The 23,601-nt window shown below is 35.7% G+C and overlaps 1 protein-coding gene across 4 annotated transcripts in view; it reads left to right on the plus strand.

The window, feature by feature from the left end:
• The window catches only part of HMGCLL1 (3-hydroxymethyl-3-methylglutaryl-CoA lyase like 1), a 76,570-nt gene that overhangs the window by 21,759 nt on the left and 31,210 nt on the right, over nt 1–23,601 (plus strand). For 2 of the 4 annotated variants that reach the window (XM_039730250.1, XM_039730241.1), the window contains exons 3-6: nt 524–631; nt 4,017–4,112; nt 5,834–5,982; nt 19,896–19,959. In XM_039730250.1, the coding sequence (XP_039586184.1) occupies nt 524–631; nt 4,017–4,112; nt 5,834–5,982; nt 19,896–19,959 (417 nt within the window). Of the gene's footprint in view, nt 1–523; nt 632–4,016; nt 4,113–5,833; nt 5,987–19,895; nt 19,960–23,601 lie in introns of those variants that run through there. The other 2 variants (XM_039730256.1, XM_039730266.1) reach the window with 2 other exon arrangements.

Below are 23,601 nucleotides of genomic sequence, written 5' to 3' on the forward strand. Positions count from 1 at the left end.
GAAGGGTGGTAGGGAAGCATGGAAGAAGATTGAAAGAGATTTTAGCGTACATGTATAGAAACAGTCATCTATTTCCACGAACAGGAGGATAAGCTCACATGTGTCATTGTTACTGATACCAGAGATGTTAGTGCTATTAGCACAATCGAGTTACTCTGCTGCAGCCATGGAGCTTTTTTCCTCCCATTTTTCACTGGTCACGCTGTTAGTATTTCCTTTTTAGTTCTTTCTAGTTTGGTGTTCAATTAATAACTAATAATGAGGCCAGATCTATAACCAGTTACACAGAAGTTCTTCCTTTTGTGATGGGAAGAAAATGGAGTATGATCATGTATACTGCCTAGTACCTTCCTTATACCTTCCTTATACTTCCTACTGTCAGGAAACAGAAGAGTTATGGTAAAATGTGTAAGAATAGTTCATTATTTTATAAAAAAGTATTGCTTATATACAGGGAATATTTCACTTTAAAAAGTTTCTTATGTATAAAATACTTGGCTAAAGTATGTCTCTATATCTATAGGTGATAGTCCCAACTGATATAAAAATTGAGTTAATCAACCAGCTTTCCAAAACAGGCCTGCCTGCAATAGAAGTGACCAGTTTTGTTTCATCCAAATGGGTGCCTCAGGTATGTAAAATTAGCTCTGTTCACAACTATTTAAATTTAAATACCGTTCCATTTATTTATGTAACATTCAATATGTAATGGTGACACATCATTAATATAATATAATGTTGTTCCTACTTCTTTTCTACTTTACTAAAACTAGTAGTCATTGATGTAAAAAAGAAAAGTGGTATATGTTATTTTCTTTTTCTCTAAATGAAATGTAATTTTCCACATTGGCAAGTGTGTTTGGAAGATCTAAATTTGGGACTTCTGTATATGTAGTAGTAGTAGTTAGGCATATTACTTATTGTGGAGTTCTAACACTCTATCAGGAACTTCACTTAAATTTTGATGAATCATAAAAATTTGCTTATTATTTTTCCAGAATTAATTTTTACATTTGTTAGAATTCAGCAGAAACCTAGCCTTTCTGGAATTGGCAGCAAAACTGCATTGGCATTACAGTGTCACATTTCCATTTGAGATTTAATGCTGCAAATTCAGGCTCAGTCCTGAAGTTTAGTATTTAGCGCCTGTTTGTGCAAATTAATTATTTTCTGCAAACATGGAAGTAAGTCAGTACTTGTCTATACAATTTAAACTATTTTTCAAGAAATTGCCCACTTGTTTGCATAGAAGCATTTGAATGCTTTATATTTGACAAGGAGCATAAAAGTTATTTACAAATAACAAGTTATTTACAAATATTAACAAATTTACATTAATTAACAAGAAATTAATGAATTTGAGAAAATACTTTAGTTTTAACTATGTCTCTTGCATGTTGCACATCTGACAAAATGTACATAAAATTTGTCATTTTAAACTGAGAATACATCCTGTGCCTGGACTGTATTCTAGGCTTTTCTCTTGAGAAAAACCTAGTACAGCCATGCTTATTCAAGAGTTAACAAAGTAAATTGTACAGCACTCTGAGGGACTCCTTTGCTTTATTTCAGTGTTCTCAGGGTCACCAAAGAGTCTAGAAGAAGGGTAATAGGAAAGGTGAAGAGAATAGTGACAATGCAGAATTTCTTTGGCATCAATGCAGGGGCAATGGTCTCTTGTCTGCTAAAAGGGAATAGGTTAAGTTTTTCTAAGTGCCATCACACTTTGTCAGTTACTGCAACAGAGAATAATAACATTGTCAAATGTTAGAAGAAAATGTCTAAAGCAAAAGTGTATTTCTTCCTTTCCTGTTTAATTATTTCCTTTTCCTGTGAGCCATTGCGAGTACCAAATTTAGCAGAGGTTTGTCAGTTTAGAAAAAAATTAGCAATCCCTTCTTATCTCAAATTCATTCACTGAATACTTTGTTTTAATGGCTTTATTAGTGTTTAATTTTTTTTTTAATTTAAAAGATAGGATTGTGTTGCTTTGACAGTGCAGTCTTGACTTTGCTTCTTCTTTCTCTTTTTCATAGGTCATGGGAATAGTATTTACAGTTATGTTTAGATCACTCATTCACTTATTTCTGTTTCAGTATTTTAAATTTTTATGGTTTCCCATCCACTGTTGTTTTTGGCAAAGATATTTTTTTACTGAAAAATCTAAAAGAAAAATTTCCACAGTAGCAAGGTGCCATATAAAACAGGATCCCACACCTATAACATAAATAGCCAAAAATTATAAATATCTACTATTAGGAAGCTTATTTTTAAAGAAATTGGGAAAAGAAGTATTTTATTACAATTTAAAATCTTATAACATGCAATATGTGCAAAGATGGGATTTTACTTACAGAAAAAATAGTAATGGGACAGATTTAATATTTATAATATTATTTGGATCTGGCAGGTTTATACTGGTTGAAAAAGTGTCATTTTGGTTTTCCAGTATATTTTAAGACAGGCTATAATTGTGGAGAGTGAATTTAGTTCCAGCATTTGCCATTCAATTTATCATTTGGTTTCAGACATTCTTTCTTTGCCCTGAGAAATGTAGCTACTACTTATATTAAATTAAGGAATGAAAAATTGTTCTTAAATAACTAAGGTGTTGACAGAGGTTTTTTGTGAGGTTATCAGAACAATTTACTTCACATAGAAGCAAATACAAAAAGTTTTGTTTTTTCACTTATTTCCAGATAAGAAGAGAGTTGTGTCTGGCTATAGAACACCTTTTGTGCCATTTATCCACTTCCTTATAGATACATATTTGGCTTATATTTGAAGAGGAATACATAGTTTTTTCTGATATTTGTAATCCATTCATTTTCACAGAAGGAAGCATGGTGACAGGAAGATTCCAGGCTACAAGCAGTATTCTTAGTTAATAGTGTGGTATAATTTAATACCATGTATTTAGAATTGTGGTACTGCATAGCTATCAAGAAGGCATCTGCTGAAAGTAAGGAGTAATGAAAGCTCTGTAGTTCATATATCTTTTTACATGGTACTTCTCAAAATACTGTTCACCAGTGTGGAAAAAAACAGAAATCCAATTTAACAGTGTTTGCTTGAGAGATTTGCTTTTAGGAGAACTCATTTAAAAAGCATTTAATGTGCACTATTCTTTTTTTAAAACTCAGAATCTTTAAGACATTAAATAAGAGGGATATGTTTTATTTTGTATTGTTTTCAGGTGTGCACACCATTGAAAAATATTTGTTTTCAACCCACTTATTTTAAGAAAATGTGTTTCTCTAAAGAATCTGCCTTTTATTATTATTCATTCATCTTCATCAGTACAAGGAGTATATTTAATCTTGAATGTATGAGTAAATATGTAAAAGTATCTTAAAAAGGCAGCTTTTCTTTTGTGAGGGAAGACTAAGGAAAAAAAGTACTCTGATCTTTGCTACAATAAAGAAGTTTCAGAAAGAAACTTGTGAATATATTAAAACATTCCACTATGCGGGCATCTGGATTTTGCTGTCTCTTTAAGAATAGATGTGTTTAGTCTTGAAATGTTCTGATTATTGTGTTGAGTAATTCAAGTTCAGTTATGCTTAACATTGTCAAGTTGCATTTATCAGAGTGCTGAATTTTTAAAGATTTCTATGTTTCTTAAATCTCAGTTATTCTGTTAATTCCACCTCTTAAGGCCAGTGAAGCAAAGTTCAAGTTGCTGTAACACTTCATGAACAGCATGATTGTAAGTCTGTCAGTTTATGATGCAAATTATATTTTTACAGATATGCACAAAGGAACACTGTTGAAGTCTTAGCCCCAGTTCTATATTCACATAGATCTAAAAAAAATTACAACACAAATAGTTAAAAGTTAAGAAATTACAAAAGAGTATTTCTACAAAATCAGTTTAACCCCCTTGTTGTTAGACTTTTCATGTGAACTGTAAAAGTAATGAAGGCAAAAACACAGTCTAAACCAATTTCTATTTAGCTATATAAAATCAGAAAATAACTGCTGATCAATACAATTTATTTATTTATTTATTTTAGATGGCAGATCACAAAGAAGTAATGAGGGGCATTGAACGGCATCCTGGAGTCCAATATCCCGTTCTCACACCTAATCTTCAAGGTTTTCATTCTGCTGTGAGTGCTTTCATAGGTGTTGTCCACATTTACCTCTTTTATGTTTCAGACACTTTCAGTTCAGTACCAGAATCTATCTATTTAATGTCAGAAATAAGCTATAGTTTTTTTCACTGAAAACTCCCAATTTTCTTTATGAAAAATGGGAAATTCACAGAGTGATGTTAAGTTCATAATTTAGTGGAGGCACTGACCAGGAACTTTGTAAGTTCCTTGTATATAAAGGGCAAGACAGTTCTTTCTCTTTTACCTGTTGGCCCTAGAAAAGTTTCTGAAGAGTGTCTTGGTGGAAAACACTGAAGAACAATGAGGAATGATTCATTTAAATGAAAAAGCTTTATAGCAATTCTGGATTTCATTTTGGTTGGATTTGAAAGTTTAAATTATTTCAGTTCTTCCAAAATAGTCAAAATTTCCAAAATAGAAAAAATCATAGACTTGAAGTGTGTAAAGGAGTGAAAATGAAGCAGTTCAATCTTCTTAAAATATACACATTGTTAGTCTAATCTTTACAGCTTCTTTTGTTTTTTGAAAATTTTTAATGCTTATGCTTTTGTCCTGATGTAGGACAGGCTGTATTTGGAAAGTATAATGCTTGGTGGACATTTGTGGTCTAGTCTGTCATTCAGTTCCTCTACTGAAATATCTGTTGAAACAGAATCCTGTGCATAGTTGACTTAGCTGTCAACAGTCAGAGTATAGTGCTGCAACTTTGTCTCAGTGGTAGCTTGTATGAGTTTAACTAATGGTGTTTTATCTCTGTGCTGTATTTAATGATATAATGAAGGGAAAACAATAAAAAATATTTGCAGATGATTTCTACATTCTTCCTTGCTGATGGCTTTTTCCCTCTGAAAGAATATTTGTCCCTGTATGGGTTGCTGAATTTTAGACATTATCCTGCAGAAGCAGAGAGTAAGGGCAAAAGCTCCATACTTTTTTATTGAACAAGAGTATTATTCTTACTGGAGAGTGGGAGTTAGTTAACTATTCTAACTATTAAGCTAAAATGTTTTCTTCTCCTATCAGCTGGCTTTCAGCCTTCTAGTTTGCCTCATGTTAGTTGATTTACTGAGGTACTGAATACAAGCTCAGGCTAGTTGCCCCTTCAGTGAAGTCACCACATTTACACATTTTCTAGACTGGTGTTTGCTAAGATTTCTCTCAGCAGACTCTCATGTACACATTTTCCATATTGTCCTTATCGACTGTGACACCAAGACCAATGGAGCTCTTGATCCTAGAGCTGGCTCTAACAAAGAAATCCCTGTTGGTTATTGTTCCTGCTCTAGGCATACGTGCACAGAAAGCTTTCCCAAGCATGAGAGTGAATTTGGTATTCAGGAGGAACAGACAGTGTGATAGTTGTTGTATGATCTTTTCCTTTTCTAAAAAGATATATACAAGTATTAATAACTGATTTTGTATAGCAGGTTCATGTGAATTCCTACATCTTATTCCCTTTATCACTCATCACTTTAAAAACATGTTTAACTAATTGCTAAGAAGAGGCAGAAATATGCCATAGTGAATGATCTCAATATTTGATCCAATCTGTTTGTATGTTATAGCTTAAAAAAATTGGAATTAAAGTTAGATTTTAGATACGGATGATATACTTAATATACTTTAAAATTTTAGAATGTTGTACAGTATTAAATGCTCAATCTAATACTTTAATATAGTATTATGATTCTGTTTTCTTGAAATGTGTTTTTTAGATTGCAGCAGGAGCTACAGAAGTCTCGGTATTTGGCGCAGCATCTGAATCTTTTAGCAAAATGAATATTAATTGTTCAATTGAAGAAAGCATAGAAAGGTTTGAAGAAGTCACTAAATCAGCAAGGAATATGAATATTCCAGTGCGTGGGTAAATATACAGATTCTAAAGTAATACAGAGATACTGGAGTCATTGTTACAGGGGTTATTTGGTACCAGTAGAAAAGTTCATTGCCAAATTTTTACATTATAGATGAATTGTAATAATAATCTTTTCTGTGATTTTTATTTTTAGGATTGAATATATTTAGTTATTCTTGCATTTTTAACTACTGATGGTAACTCTTTTGCTGTGGAAAATAAAATATAAAGGGAGTATTTATGAGATTTTATTATAAAAATTAGTTTTTACTGTCACAGATGGCAGAATAAAATTTCTTTTGTGCTGTTGAGAATTTGTAACACTAGCACCTTAAAAAATGCCCTACAAATTTTTATTTTTTTATAGAATTCGTAATATATCGCTACATACATTGCAGCATTAAGGCATAAAAGTGAGAAAACAAATTTACTCCTAAGAAAAAACTTATTCTGTATATAAGTTATCCTGAAAACCCAGGCATTGAAATTTTTGAGTCTCCAGTGCATGAAACTTGAGAATTACCCAGCATTTATTTTTCAACTTAAAATTATCCTGAATGGTACTCTCTGTTGAACAGTATAGATTTTCATTTCCATTTTCTTTGCATCACAGGTAAGAACTACTTACCTAAGATTATTTGTGAATGTCCTTGTGAATGCAGAAGGGCTCACATAGATTCAAGGAGAAACTCAGCAGTGTGATTCCTTGAGGATTACTAGTAGTGTAAACTACATCATGTTCAGAAAATACCTGGACTTGAAAATAGAAAGAGGTAGATACCTCACAGACTACGTATGTGAAAACCAGTCTGGGAATAAATACTGGTTTTTCTCTTTGCTCCAGAAATAGTGATGAGGTGATGCTACTGCACACGTTTTTTCACAACAGTTTGTGGATGTTTGGGCATTTGTCTGGAGAAAGGGAAATCTGACTTCTAGTTATAACTGTGCCCCAGAGGATCACAGAACAGCAGTATGGTTTAGGTTGAGAGAGAGCTCTGGAGATCATCTTGTCCAACCCAAGGATTTGTGGGTTTTGGTTGGCAAAAAGCTCAGCCTGAGCCAGCAGTGTGCTCCCAGCCCTGAAAGCCAGTAGTGTCCTGGCTGCATCAAAAGCAGCATGGCCAGCAGGGCAAGGGAGGGCGTTCTGCCCCTCTACTCTGCTTTGATGAGATGCCATCCAGAGTGCTGCATAGAGTTGTGGTTCCCCAGCATACCAAGCTCCATAGAACTGTTGGAGCAAGTCCAGCAGAGGCACTGGAGCATGTCACTAACAAGGTCAGGCTGAGAAAGTTGACTCTGTTCACCCTGGGGAAGAGAAGGTTTTGTGGAGACCTCATAGGGGTCAAGGGGGGCTGCAGAGAAGCCAGAGAGGGACTCTTCATCAGGAACTGTAATGACAGGACAAGGAGGAAAAGCTTCAGGATGAAAGAGTAGGTTTCAATAAGATACTCGGAAGACATTCTTTACTGGGAGTATCTTGAGGCACTGGCACAGGTTGCCCAGAGAAGATGTGGGTGCTGCACCCCTGGAGGTGTTCAAGGCCAGGTTGGATGGAACTCTGAGCAACCTGATCTATTGGAAGGATGTGTCCCTGCCCATTTCAGAGGTGTTGGAACTAGGTGATCTTAAAGGCCCCTTTCAATCCAAACTATATTCTGTTTCTATGATTTTCACATGCACACAAGGGCCAACCAAAGATAGCTCATAAATGCTCTGATTCCTTTTCCTTAGCCTGGGTATATTTCAGGAGGAAAATCACTGAATAGAGAGGTAGGGATGTTCACTGAATTAAAAAATAGTAACTTGTACCAGAGTTTAAATACTTTTTCCAGTTGCTAATCTACCAGTAGAGTCATTATTTGCTTCCCTCAGACACTTTTCCTATAAGAGATCTGTTATTTAAAAGCTGTCTGCCACCACTGGTCATCATATTTTTTCTAAAATTCTGAATTCTGAGCTGAGAACATAACTAGCAAATTGAATTCTCCAGGAGGATTAAGCTCAGAGATGCCTGAACTTTAGGTCCCAGACAAGTGTGGTTAAGGGAATTCAGACAAAACAGCAAGTGTATAACAACAAATCTTATCCACTTGTGAACACTTTTACACTAAACTTCTGTTTTCTGTTTTTTTCAGATGTCTAGGCATGTCAGGAGATATTTTCTGTTTTATATTCCTGTGTTTTACTAAAAAAAATTGACTAAATGGTACAATATAGGCAACTGACCATCCTCAAAGCCTATGTATTGTAGACGTTTTTGGATAATTATGGAGGATGTCAAAAAAAGGACTTTGCAACTTATCCATAAGATGTAAATTGTAGGTGATGAAGGAGCCCCTGTGGTATAGTGTAGATTGATTTTCTGCTTAAAATATTAACTTATCTTCTGTGCACTAGTTTTCATACATTTAAAAAAGTGGCAGCATGGTGCTTTCCCCTCCCCAGATTCTGTCTATTGCATTTGTGACATACCAGAAGCAATTATTATGGCACCAATACCCTGATGTGATGGAAGTAGCTGTTCCTATGACAGGATTCTATAACATTCCCAAACATTTATTATCTACTCTCTGACAAACCATGTGGCTTTTATTTTTCTTCACACAGAAAAAGAAAGAGAATAAAAGGAAAAAAAAAAGAAGAGAGAGAAAGGAGGCAGAAAAGCTAAAACAGAAGAACATCACAGCAAAAAAAGTAATAATTTAAAGAACAAAAACAAGGCAAAGAGATAAAAGGGAGGAATATCAAGAACCAGGTGGTGAAGCAAACAGTACAGAGATGAAGAAAAAGGATATAATTGAACTCAGGGAAAATACAATCAGATTATATTTTGAAAGTGCTTACTTTGTATGTCCAGTAGAGCTATCTCTAGTTTCAGTGCAATATGCAAACATAAGATAAACTTTGTACAGTATATGCAGGAAAATTTTATTGAGTCTGTCATGCCAGGTCCAGTATGTTACAGAATACTTCAACAGGGAAATGCTTGATATTAGATATACTACAAAGTGAGCAGATTCAAAGTTGTGAATGAAAATCATGTAAGTGCACTCCAGCTTTCTTGCTGAGGCTTACAGGAAAAGTGCATCATTCAGAGTCAAATAGCCATTAACAGAATAATTTAATTTTGGTGATTATTTGTGGTGATGCCTTTTCCTGGTCTTAGAAAATTGAGAGTCAGACATAGTTAAGGGATAAGGGGTTTTACCTTGGTATTTTAATAAGGATCCTTCCTTATTGGTGCACCATTTCACCAAGGTGGAATGTGCCACAATGCAAACACACACAATAAATCAGTGGACAGTTTTATGGACTTTGCAAATTAGCATATCTAACAAGGATGTCCTAATGGGAGACCTGGATGAATGTTGTGATATTCCCCGTTTGTGAAATTCCCCCCCTGGATGGGACAAATCTTTAGTTTACAGGATGTGTTCTAGAGAGTTACTAGGTTTGGGATCTGGGTTTGCCAAGATAACACAGGGTTTTCTGGCCTCCTACTATGAGCCTTTAGGATGCTTGGTGTCTTGGCCTAACAAAATACTAGGACTAAGATAAATTATTAGACTTAAGGAATTACAAGTATGCATGCCAAGAATACTGGAAATCATCAAGACAGAATGATTGCTCAGAAGCAATAATCAAAAGGGATTGTTTAGTGTCCATTTACTTCACTACTTTCTTTAAAGCTCCAGTGTATTTTCTTGAGTAGAATTGTGAAAACCAGAAAAGAAACAGCAGAAGCCTGAATATGGAAATAGAGGATTCACAAGGACTTATTTTTTTTAAATAGTAGATCTCCCAGCAATTGAAAAAGGGTCTAAAACGTGGACTTAAAACTTTCAATTAGTAAAAAAATGAAAAAATGCCCTTAAAGAAGAATCATCAGTTTTGAGTACCAAATCTAGGAAGCAAGTAAATCTGTTTACATCATTTCATGTGCTTGTGAGGAGGGAGGTTATGGAAGCAGTCTGACATTTCAGACTTAATTCTAGAAAATTAAACTCTGATTTTCTCAGGTAGAACAGCCTGCACTACTATAGGGAATTCATTAGTACTTGAGAGAAAGTAGTTCATTAGTTCCCAAATATTGCAGTACATTTGGAAGACTTCTGGTGTTTTTAATTATATTTAATGAAATAAAATGCTGTGTTTCTCTTTCTCAATGAAAAAAGTTAAAAGATAATCAGAACATAAAAGTTAAACAGATTTCGCAGAAATATTCAGTGCAATCCAGGTGACTTTTTCTTAGAAATAAATCAAAAAAGAATTAGCTATTAAAGTCTGTGATTTTTGGTCACATCTTTAGCTGTTGCATGAGGCACATCTGAACATGACCACACAACAAGCCTGAGCTTGTCATCCTAAATTTTCTAGTAGTTACTAGAGGGAATTAGGCAACCTTCTTGCTGTGGTCTAATGTATGTGCTTTTTAAAAGTACCTGCCATAGGATAAGATGAAACACTGTCTGGATGATCCATCCTTTTGGCTGCAAAGGAGTTTAGGTCCATCTGGTGTTGGTCATTCTATAGGTGGCCTGTCTGAGGCTAGGCTGTGGATGAGTGTCTCTGATATCAGGAATAAGAACAAGTGAATCCCCTTCTACTTCTGCATAGGCAAAGGATTAGGACTTTGTGTTTTGTGTAAAGTACAAGAAATAGAGGAAATGTAACAATAGGCTTTGTGCTGCAAGGTATCACAGGATGAAGCTGTTGACTATACAAAGATTTTTACTTGGTGGAATTAGTTTTTAATTACCCTTTTAGACATTGGCTGATTTAAAGAAACATCACCAAAACCCGCAGCCCTTTCTCAAGCAAGATCCCAGGACTACACATTTTAAATTCTAATATAAATTTTGTAGGCTAAATATTTTGCTACAATTACTAAAGTAATAAAAATAAAAATATGCCTAAACTGTATGTGTTCATTTCAATACCAAGATTGTTTTTTGTTTTTTTTCTAAAGCACTATTATTGTTTAAAGTGTTATTTATTTGCAGGAAATGGATAATTTAGTGCCTTGCCCTAACTCATTTGAGCAGTTGAAAAATACTTCCAAAAATAATTTTAAGGGGTTCAAATTGTATTTCCTATTTTTACTGGCAATTCACAATTTATGTATTGGGCATAAATCATTGGCAATACTTGAATCTTATAAAAAATGCACTCAAACAGTTGAAACTAAACTTTTAGCTTTTGCATGTCTTACTGTTACTACAGCTGCACTAACATTGACTCCATCATCATCCAAAAAATTTATGTTGTAAGCTGTCACATTTAAAATCTGTAGCACAGTCCTCAGTTTTCTAAATGTTTACTAAATCAGTTCAAATGTTTACGAAGAATTGAAATGTTGCATATGGTCTTAGAAGTTTGACCATTTATTAGCATCATAAAGGGGCGGGGTTCTGTTGGTTTTTGTTTGGAGTTTTGAGTTAGTTTGGGAGTTTTTTAATACATGCATAAAAACTTTACAATAACATCTGGGACACACTCTGTGAAGACACTCAGCCAAATCAGTTATGAACTGTGTGGTCAGCTAATTACTACTATGTGTGTTTTACATGTAAAGTGACAGAAAATAGTGCTGGTTTTAAATTTGCACCTTGCAATGCATGATTCAGGTACTGTTAAAGATATCACAACTTCAGTGATTAAAAATTAAGTCTTAACAGCCAATATTGATGAAAAATTGTGGGAAATGGTAATTGGAAGTAGTCACTTGGATTGTCCTTTAACATGTGTATCATGAATGTAGGTATGAAGAAAATGTTAAGTAAACTCTGAATAAGTTAGTTTCTTCCACATTAATGTATGCCATGAAGCTAGATTCTTCTGAGTTTATGAATTCCAAAATTAAAAAAAACACAGGAATGAATTGCAATTAGTACGATAGAACAGTAAAGGAAGTAAGGACTGGTATTTTTCTCTCTTTTCCAAAAATGGTGCTTTGGGTCCTGACCATGACATAAAATCAGACTATCTCACTCTGAAACATTCAATGCTATATAGGAGTTCCTTATTCCTAACAAAAAATGAGCCAGGGATATAAGCCTGAAAGGTTGTACTTTTTTTCCTTTACTAAAAAAACACTTCTCCATGGTCAGCAATTAAAAGCTGTATTTATGTCCCAGACCTGAAAAATGTTTATGTGAACAGCCATTTTAAGGCCATTTGTTCAAATGTGAATGTGCATGCAAATATTTAGAGATTCAGTGTTAAAAAAACAGATGCAAATGATTGCTGTAGAATACCTCTAGAGGCATTTCCTTACAAAGCCGCTGCTTCATAAATTAAAGCACATGCAATCACACATTAATTCTGAACTGCTCTATGTAATTCCTTTGTTTATGTCCTATGCCTTTTAAAAATAAGTTGTATGGTGCAGTTCACAGTACATAAAAGCATTTTGAAATGTATCACTGTTTGGCTTACATCTGTGTTTGTACATAATTCTAATAGTGGTTGATTTACTTGGTTGATACACTTGTTGTGTATTATTATTATTATTATTATTATTATTATTATTATTACTACTACTACCACCTTTTATATTATGCTATAATAAAGCTTACAGGTTCCAACATACTTTTTTGTTAATTATAGGAAATAATTATTGTTTCACTTTGATGCTAATATATATTAAACAAAATATAATCAAGACTTAAAGAATTTATTTTAATTATCTTTGTCTTGCGTTAATGATATTGGGATTTCCTTTGAAAAAGAAAGATGTGGAAGAATATATTCTTTTTGTTTTAATGTACTTGCAGCAATTGTTTTTAGAAACTAATAGTGAAGCCTGTTTTGTTTATAAAGATTATCCTGATTATCCTGATTATCTAAAACTCCTGTTTATCAAGATAATCAGATTTTTATAATTCAGTTCAACAATGTTCTTTTTTTCTTCTTGTATTACAGTCCATCCCAGCTAACTTAAGTTGAGATATTTGGATGGCCTTACAGTAGCAGATCTTTTAGATGTAATTAGAAATACCATGAGATAAACTCAATAATTCGGTTTTGCACAAATCATACAGTTCAAAGCTGTATGTGCCTCACAAATACAGCCAGAAACTCAGAGCTCCTATTTTCTGTTATTCTGGAATACTTAAGGCTCAAATGCATGTGTTTTCTCATTGCTTTAGATTGCCCATTGTAAAGACTACACTGTGAAATTCAGCATTCTCACAGTTATTTTGAGAATATTGTATTTATACTATTACCACTTTTCTAAATAGTAAAACCAGTGTAACACCTTCATGTCACTATAAGTGAGCCTATAGTTGGGGTTATAGAAACAACAAAATGTAGATGAGCATTTAATAGACTTGGAAGGAACATTATTTTGTATGTGGATGGTAAACAAATCTACAGGGTTACACAGTATTAAGCCAGCTGGAATCAGTGCCCTGGAGAAGTTTAAGAAGCCAGAGATTGCTGGGATAAGGGATTTAGTGAATTTCTCTTACTGGGAACAGCTGAAAAAAGGATCTTGGAGCCATTGTACTGACTTTGTCATACTGGATGATTGCACTATGTGAAGGCTTTCCTGAGGAATAAATTTCTACCAACTTTTAGCCATTGTTTTGTACCTACAGAGAAAAAATATTAATAGCAGGCCAAAAGAGCTGCTTAAAAAAAAAAAAAAAAAAAGGAAGAAAAAAAGAAGGATCTCTGTGGGAAGTAAAAAATATTCCCATGTCTTCCTAAAGGGTAGGGTAAATCAGATGTGAAATGTTAATATGACATTATAAGCTAACAATGTGATGTGCTTGATAGTATGTTACTGATAGCTCCATAGGTAACTAGAGAGAATTATTGAAGTTAAATGGTTTAGTGGTCCTTCATTATTGTAACAGTTTGGTTACTTTTAAGAGAAGTAACTATTATGTAGGACGTAGTTCAGTATTTTATCTTATCATAGTTCACAATTTAATAGTGGGGTTTTGGCATTTAAAAATATTAACAATTTTTTTTTCTGCACTATTCACTGTGAAAAGGATACATATTACTTATAACTGGGCTCTAAATACATGGAGAGATTGTTTCGTTTTTTATTTTTCGGGGGGGGAGGGTTTTAAAATCAAATGTGAAAAAAAGATCTTGGCTTTATTTACACATTTTGGACTTGCCTTGGAGAATGTATTTCTGGAGGAATCTCCTTTCTCTCTCCCTTCACTTCTTTGTGTTTTTTTCTCTCCCTGCAGTAAAGACTCCCTGTTTCTGATAAATGGTTTTCTTTGGAAAGAGACAGAATAGATCAACCTTAATATTATGAATTCATCAAATGATAGGCATGTACATTTTAGCACAAACATCCAATAAAAATAAATACATCTGCAGTGAACATGGTAAATTATATGCAAACTTACACTATAATAATAAACAGGAAACAGCAGCATCTGAGTCTGCAACTGGCTTCTCAGGAGGCTTCATGCTTCCAGCTGTGGTAGCAGCTGTGGATCTGGCTCTGGGACTCCTGCTGAAACAAGTTGACAAAGGGCTGATTACAACATGGAGTTCAGTTTCTGCTTGGATTCATTTTCCTTTTAACACACTTTGGTTAAGAAATGTTTGCTCATATACCCTGTTTGTGGTTTATATCCTTCACTTCACAGGCACTGGGCTGATGTGATTATCACCATTCCTAGTGGCCTTGATCATGGGGTCCTTGTACATGGGGACCTTGTGGAACATTGAAATTTGGTTTTGGCATACTGGAAGAAATTGAAAACTCTCTTCCTCTTCCGTCTCCCTCCCCATCTCCAGAGGCTATTCAGCATTTTTGTGCAAAATATTACACAGTCAAGTTGTGTGGTTTTTTTGTTTTTGTTTTATATGCATAGGAAACAATTTAGTAGAAGACTGAGTGATACTGATCTGCAGTGAAATCTACAGACAGATGAGAGACTGGGTAAACTGTGCCAGGTGAAACAAGTAGAAAACTTTTTGTCACTTAAAGAGAAGGATTCTGATTTCTCAAAACCTGAGTGAGCAAAACAGCATATACTTTTGTGTTGCTAAAGCATCATGTGTCAATGTGTTCACTTGCAAGTCCTTCTTTCCATCTCTGGCTTCATGGGCTGTTTTCTTTTTTTGTGCGCTGAAGACTTAGTTAAAACTACGTCTGGCCTTGATTCAACAAAGATTTAAGCACATACTTAGAATTAAACACTTCCATTGCAGATTCCACTTTGTGAACTCCCAGATATTTGCTTCTGCTCTCATACAGTGGAGTGTCTCTGGTGCATATTCTGAGACCGGAACAGTCTTTTTCATTATGGTATATTTTTTTAGTTTCAGTCCTGCTATCTTTTTAGAAAACAGCTGTATTCTCCAACTTAATTGAATTCACAAATTAAATCCCAGTTGCCTCTGTAATTTATTGCTCAAACTCTTCTCTTTCCTCTGCTGTTTTTCTTCACATAGGATCTTGCTTTTTCTCCTAAGAAAAATAGATACTTCCTTCTGTCCTTTCTCCTCCACTGTCAGAGCAGCAGAAGTTTCTTGTCTACTTTCCATCTGTACCCCCTCCACTTGCCCCAGTGACCCCATGTTCTGTTCTTCCTCTTATTTCTTCCCTCCCTTATTCTCTTTCTTAACCTCTCACTGTCCTCTGGCTCTTTTCCACTTGCAATATAAGCAAGCATTTGACTCTTAAAAATTGCACCTTTGACCCTACTTGGTTCTTCATATCATATCTCATCGCCTATCTCTTCTTCATTCCTAAGCTCATTGAAGGCGCTGTTTATAATTACTGTCTAGAGACCCTCTTCTGTGATTCCCTCCTTTAACTCCTACACTTTGGCTTCTGTTCCTTGCTTGCAACTGCAGCAACTCTCACCAAACTCCCTGATGACAAGATCTCGGAAACAGTAGTCTCTCCTCATTCTTCTTGATTTGTCAGTAGTGTTTGCCGCAGTTGACCAGACTGTTCCTTTTACTTGTGTCTTCTGCTGCTCTCTGTGGCTCTGTTTTGGTAATTTTCTTCTTTCCAAGCAGTTCTGCAGAATGCCCTTCAAAGCTGTTTCCCATGTTGCAGTCATGTGGGTGGAGGTCTTGGGGCTCTGTATTCTCTTGTGACTTTAATGCCCTTTGGGTTCTTTCATACCCAAAAATAAAAGGAAAATGTAACAGACAAATTTATGTGTAGATAACAGATCTGCCTTTGTATTGAAACATATTTCCTCACACATCCACTTAATGGTTTGGAAACACACAAATGCAATTACAAAACATCCCACACAGCACTGCCTTAATTCTAGATTTCCTGGCAAATACTCAGACCAGACACATGATTATTTTCTCTCTTTCACACAGACATCGTGTTTTCACATGCTAGGCATTCTGTACCCCCACTAACAGGACTCAGTGCTTGCCTGCCTGTGTTCCAGCTTGCGTGTAGTTTTCTGCAACTGACTCAAATTGTATTTCATTTCCTGTAAGACTGCAGCAAGACCTTTTCAAAAAGAGTTCCACAGGGCTTCCTCTTAGGTCCTGTGTTCTTCAGCATTTTCATAAATGACTTGGACACAGGACTGGAAGGGATACTAAGTAAGCTTGCAAATGATACAAAACTCTGAGGAGCTGTCAACTCCCTTGAAAGCAGGGATGCCCTGCAGAGAGACAATGACAAATTAGAGCAATCACCAACCATATGAAGGGAATGTCCCACATTCTGCACCTGGGATGGGGCAAGCCTGGATGTATGGACAGATGGGAATGAGATGCTGGAAAGCAGTGCCCCAGAAAGGGACCTGGGGGTCCTGGTCAATGGCAAATTGAACATGGGCCAGCAGTGCCCTGGCAGCCAGGAAGGCCAACCCTTTCCTGAGGGCATCAGGGACAGCATGGCCAGCTGGGCAAGGGAGGGGATTGTCCTGCTCTGCTCTGCACTGGGGTGGCCTCAGTTGGAATATTGTGTGTGGTTTTGGGTGCCACAATACAAGAAAGATATTTGTGAGCATTCAAAGAAGGGAAACAAAGATGGCAAAGGGCCTGGAGGGGGAAGTTGTATGAGGAGCAACTGAGGTCACTTGGTCTGTTCAGCCTGGAGGAGACTGAGGGGAGAGCTCATTGCAGTTATAACTTTCTCATGAGGGCAAGAGGAGGGGCAGGCACTGATCTATTGTCTGTGGTGATCTGTGGCAGGACCTGAGGGAATGGTGAAGGGGTGTCAGGGGAGGTTTAGGTCGAATATCAGAAAAAGGTTCTTCGCCCAGAGAGTGGTTGGGCACTGGAACAGCTCCCCAGGGCAGTGGTCACAGCACCAGCCTGACAGTTTGAGAAGCATTTCAACAATGCTCTCGGGCACATGGTGTAACTCTTGGAGATGGTCCTATGCAGGGTCCAGGAGCTGTACTTAGTGATCCTTGTGAGTCTCTTCCAGCTCAGCTTATTTGGTGATTCTGTCTGCTATTTTATGTCCTCTATTAAAAATGCTTATCCTGATATATGTCTGAAGTGCACTTTGCTCTTTTATAGCTGAATTTTAAGTATTTTTCTTTCAAATTTAATGTTATCGTCACATCTTTACTTTTTATTCCAACTTATTAAGTGAAAATATTAGATAAAATTCTGCCAAGCTCATTCTTGATGAACTCTACTGAAAATTTGTTTTTTAATTCTTCACAGGACTTTGTTGTCTCTCTGGTAGGAAGAGAATTTTCCTGTCAAATTCTTTTAGTAATCCCTGTTTTCTCCAGTATAATATTGAATATCAGATGCCCAGATAGATTGTATCTACCATATTTTCCTTGTTTAAAATGTCAGTCTAGTCGCAATGGTGTAAGTATGCAGAGAGTTCATAATCTCAAACAGATTTGTGTATTGTAGCAGGCAGATTCCTCAGGTCACCGCATACTTTCATACCCCAGCAGGCCCAGCTGAATTATGTGAGCTCAGGCAAGTTTCTGCTGTCTGGTGTGAACCACAGGGAGTATTCTGTTGTTCTCTAGATACCTTTTGGCCTGCTTTTACTTTTGTTTGCCCTACTCCATCCCAGATGTCGTTCATGCCACATTATCACTACCAAATGCATGTCTTCTTGATCTGACATATGCAGCCATTAGGAACCTGTAAAGATATGTAAGTAAAGGGAACATGTGCACATATGTACTTTATGTTTTGCATTTACTTATTATTTAGTACTGTTCTTAATCACTTCATAAAAAATGCTGTGGCTGATATTGAAAATAATTTCAGTAGGTGTATGCAGTCACTACCTCTAGGCACTGTAGTGTTATGTAAAAAGCAATCCTTTGGGTCTGAAATTCTTCACGCTTAGTTTCATTTGAAAAACTGTATGCATAAAAAAAAATTAAGGAAATTATCCTGAATTGCTTTTCAGTTCTGTGTCACTGAAAATCAGGACAGTGTTTAACTGTTAACAGTAGCTACATTATCTTTAATGTAGATATGAAAATTCAGAATTTTGGAATTTAAACAGTGGCATCTAAATTGGGGCTGATAGTTAATGAATTCTGTGGCCAAGTTTCAAAAACCTGGTTTTCATAATGACATATAGATAATTGAAATCATGCCTAGTAGGCATCTGTATTAAAATTATGAGCAGGATGTAATGGACCCAACCACTTTTGTGGAAACAAAATTCATTTCCATTTCTTTGTCAGAGCTAATCAAGCTCTTTCTAGATTTAAGGTTGGCTTCATTCTTACTGTTACTTCTAGTAACATGCCTTCATATAAGGGATGGAATATGCTCTATGCATTAAAATATGGACATTTTTTTCACAATTTGTTTTTGCCTGTTACTGATCCTAATTTCACATTCTATCAATCAGTTTCTCCTTCAACTGCAAAAAAACAATACATCCTTTACCCCATGGACCTTGACTACATACAAACTGGCATCTGTTCAATCCCTTTTGCATTATACAGTGTATAATTTTACATTATATCCTTCAGTGTTGAGCGAAAGGGAATGATGGGAGATCGATGAAGGCTCTTGTTCTCCTGTTAAGCAGTTGAGCAACCTCCCACTGGGACTGGGGCTCTGCAGGCCTCTGAATCTGTTGTAAATCCTTTTACAGTCACACTTTTTATTTTGACTGGATGTTTCTGGTAAGTTTAATCATATTCCTGATCAATTTAAGATAAACAATTAGAAGTTTAATTAGAATTTCATGGGTCTTAATTGTAATTAAAAAGAGGAAATTTAAACTGAATTCTATGCTAATAGAGCATTAGGGCTGAACAATGGAAGTTTGGTTGTGGCTTTCAGTTTTTGTTCTTTGTGCAGCCAATAGCTGCTGAGGGGACACAGTTTGGCTTCTCAGTTTCTTCTTGTCCCAAGGCATGCCTAAATTACAGCTTGCAATGGAGCTATAATTCTTCTGGGGCACTGGGAGAGAAATGCCAGTACAGAGAGAGTGTGAAAGCTTCCCCATTCACCACAGTTCTGATGACTTATGTCCTCATTACAGTTCTGATGAGACTGTGGGGTTGTCAGGAGTATTCTGTGTCCATGGTTTCTCACTATGATGTGGATAGTAGTACAAGGAAGAAAGTGATATCTTTCTCTGAATACCTTGTGAGGGCAAGGCAAGGCCAAGTTTCAGCTGACTCTTGCAACTTCAGCTGGAAATACCAAGAAAAACCAAGTCTCCTACAACACTGTAAACTTGGCCACGTTGGCAGTCCTTTACAACTTGTAACATATATTGAGCATAAATAAAGATTTGCATTGCTGTTCTGTAATCTGAAAGGAAAATTAATAAACCTTCTGTTGTCATCTGATGTAATTTTAACTTTTCATTCAAATCTTTATTGTACATTGATTGGTTTATGCATTCAAAATTATATTTAATCTATTTTTAATGTAGTGTGGATGAATACATATATATATATATATATTTATAAAAACCAGAACATTGTGTATTCTTTTTGTTATAGGTATGTGTCCTGTGCCTTGGGATGCCCATATGAAGGAAACATTGTACCAGATAAAGTGGCAGAAGTAAGAAAGAATTTCTGGCTTGTCTTTTTAATTAATCAAAAATACGTTAAAAAATATCTATAAGTAATTCTCTCTACTTAATCATAAAAAGATCTTTAATGGATAAAATTTAAGGAAAACAAACAAAAAACCTAGCTAATACTAAAACTTGGTGCATAACCTCACTTAACCATATACAGTCAAATGTGAGGAAAATAGCATATTTTGATTGTTATCAGTCATGAGAAAAAATATTATGCACTATTTCGTCTAACAAGAAAGAAATTATTTAAGAAAATAGACTCAAGCACATATGTCAGTGGACTGTGAGGGTTTTCTGCTCAGTTTTTTGCTTTTTAAATCCAGTTTATGCTGGAATAAGCACGCTGTGTTGTCATTGTGCTTCTGGTGAGGGTCATGTGATTGACATGAACCAAAACTCACCCCCAGTACGATTTCTTAAATTGCTCTAGTGCCACGATGGAATAAGTTGCACCTGCCCTCCCTACCCCTTTTCTCCATTTAGCATATAAGATAAGGGAGAAGGTATCTTAATCCAGCCCTTTTTCCAGAAGAGAGATGAGTGAAACAGAAGTGTAAAAGTTTTGCAGGAGGGCAAAGAAGGCATCAAAGCTTAAACGGACTGGAAAAAAAGAAAGTGGAGTAAAAATTCCAGGAGGCTTTAGACAGGACATGCTGGCCTTCCACCTAGAGACAGGCTTGTTTTTTCTGTTACACTTAATCACCTGTTTTTGTTGATCCAGCAGAATATCTAAACCATTATTTTTTAATTTGTAGCACTAGCAACTAGCCAACATTTTCATGATATGTTATGTTCTGTGTGGGTGGTTTTCAGGTCCTGTTCTCCTGCATCTTCTTCTAGTATACACTCTAGATGAAATTTGTAATAATACTTCTCCCACAGCATCCACACATACTCAGACTCTTTGGAAAAAAAAAAAAAAGAAAAAGCTAATTTGGAAGGTAGTCAGTATTTCCAAATGTATTTGTTTTATTATGAAGTGAAGGTTAGAAATGACACAGCTTTAGTTAGAGCAGTGATGACACACTGCTTGCCATGTTCCCCAACAGGCTTCTTTCCATGTATTGCGTGTTTTTTACTGACTCTCCTTGCACAGAAGAGCTCCTTATCAGTTTGCCAGTGGGATTGCTATTTAATCTTCTAGACCTGCAAACTTTTGCTCACACAGCTATTTTATTTTCTATCTTCATCCTAATAAATGTCTTCTTGCATACCTGTATACCACTGTGTATGTGTTCGTGAATAAAAGCTACCACATTAAATTTATTAATTCCATCCCTGATTCATCAAGCACTGCTGTATATATAGAAGCATCTGACAGCTTTTATATAAATACATGCACAGAATCAGCATTACAAAAATCACTATACTCTTTGAGTTGCTAAACTATTTCAGAGAGCTGCTGCTCTGGTCATCATCTTTTTGGGATGGGAGCATTTTGACTCCTTTGACTGTGTATTGCAATCAGCAGCTATGTTTGAAAGGTTTAGGCAGTTTCTCCTGCAGTCAGTAACAGTGACCATTTTCAATTTTTTTAAAGCAAAATATTTTTTAACTGAAGCAAAAAGCAATTACAAGAGGTGGATTATTTCAGACTACATGCATTATTACAGATTGCAGACTACATTAATTAATTAATTAGTTGCAGACTACATTAATTTCTGGAATACTAGATACGTAACTGCTTTACACAAAGTTATTGAGTGAATGCAAAATTCAGTTGCCTTCAGACTTCTGGAATCTATCAGGTATATTTGTATGGTTCTTTATTTAAAACAAACAAACAGCTTTCATATCTTAAAATAAATTGCCTAGTCTTATCTTATTACTCTGCTGATTCTTGAAAGGAAGTCACTGCTTAACCATTTATCATTTTGTGGTTTGAGTATTTCAACTTCAGGCAGATAAAGCTTGAAAGTTTTCAGAAACACTGTATAAAATCCTTGAAGCCAGTTGTATAATTCATTATCATATAATTCCTTCATATACTTGGCTGGTTTTGTCTTTCTGTCTGCTTATTTCTTCCTTAGGTTCCTTTTAACCTGAAGCAGTGAATTCATTAAATTAAATATTGTCCAGGACGCATTCTGATCAAACTATAGGAAACGTACCTACTGTTGTTTGAATATTATGGGATCATTAAAGTTTCCCTTACAGCACAAGAACTGCAGGTTTTTTTTAGATTGTTAGTTGCTTAAAATAATCTTTGACTGGATTATCGGCTTTTGTATTCAATATAGGAGTACAGGGTTTGATATTATTTCCAGGAGTAGGACTGTTCACGTGCCTAAGAGGTTGCAGTGCTGGTTCCCCAGTTCCCATTTTGATCAATGCTTGGTGTCAAGCAGTGTTTCCAAAGGGAGTAGCACAAGACTCATATGCATAGCAAAACTGCTCAGTGGTGCAGAACACAACCCTGTTCAATCAACAAAGCTGAAAGCTCATAATCACATCCTGATTACATAGAAAAAATAGTGTTCTCTTCTCCCACATTCTCCGCCCAAAAATCCTCTTTGAAAACTTACGAAACTATAACTAACAAGCTGCCTTCTACTATGGTAGAATAGAAAATTCAGTACAAAAACTCCCATTCAGCTTCCAAGCTATAAATTAAATATAGATCTCTTTTTCAGTTTAGATCGTGACCAGTCAGTGGTGATGCTCAGCTTCTTCCATCTTTCAGGACTGTGCATTAAGGAAAGACCTAAGGACTGAGTGTGAAAAAGAAGTGAATGCAATATGATTTCTAGCAGTTTATATAGTCCAAGTTATGATTAAAATGCTTACCCTAGAAAAACTTTGATTCATGCATTAAAAAGAAGAGCGGGGGAAATGCAGTACATTTCTTTGCCCTGATCTTGAAGAAACACTAAGTTTTGGGATTTAACTGAATGTCATCCACCGCTAACTGCAGATGATCCTTTTTCTTTCTCAACAGTAGTCTAGTTAAAATGCTTGCCATGTGTTGATGATATAAAAATATGGATGAGATGAATCTGTTTTGCATTCTGGTGAATGTCCCTGTCTTAAAATGTACGTTGAACTTATGTGTGTATGAACCAGGGAATTTGACTTTAAAGCACAGTTTTACCACATTTGCAATGGTCATAGCACTTCCAAGCCTTAAACAGGATGATTCAGACTATTTCTTTTTTTCAGCTGTTCTTTTTCAGCTGTTCTTTGAATTAAGTGAACAGCAGTATTAATCCAGCGCTTCCGAGACTGCTGGTGCAGCACTTTGTCCACTTCCTCAGACATGCTCACAGCAATCCTACTGATGGAGTCCTGGAATTGTTTTAACAGCAGACTACAGTGTGACTTAAGATGTCTTTTTGGACGAGGGTTGTATTTTTTCATCTCTAAACAGTTAGTTTCTAAACTGGAATTCCATTCCAGTGCAGTGGTCTTTTGGGATCTTTCATACACAGTGGGGAATGATAAAGGGGACAAACATGTTGAGCAGCTGAAAATTAGGTGGAATCTTTCCAAATGAATCCAACAAAAATAGATGGAAAGCTCCTGCATTCAATTCCTGAAACAATATTTTCAATGAAAATATGATTTTGTGCTTCTGAATGTGTTTCTCTCCATGCAAAAATTGTGGAGCCAGACCTCAGTTT

This window comes from Passer montanus, unplaced genomic scaffold (genome assembly GCF_014805655.1).
Source record: "Passer montanus isolate IOZ18808 unplaced genomic scaffold, ASM1480565v1 scaffold11, whole genome shotgun sequence".
NCBI classification, from domain to species: domain Eukaryota; kingdom Metazoa; phylum Chordata; class Aves; order Passeriformes; family Passeridae; genus Passer; species Passer montanus.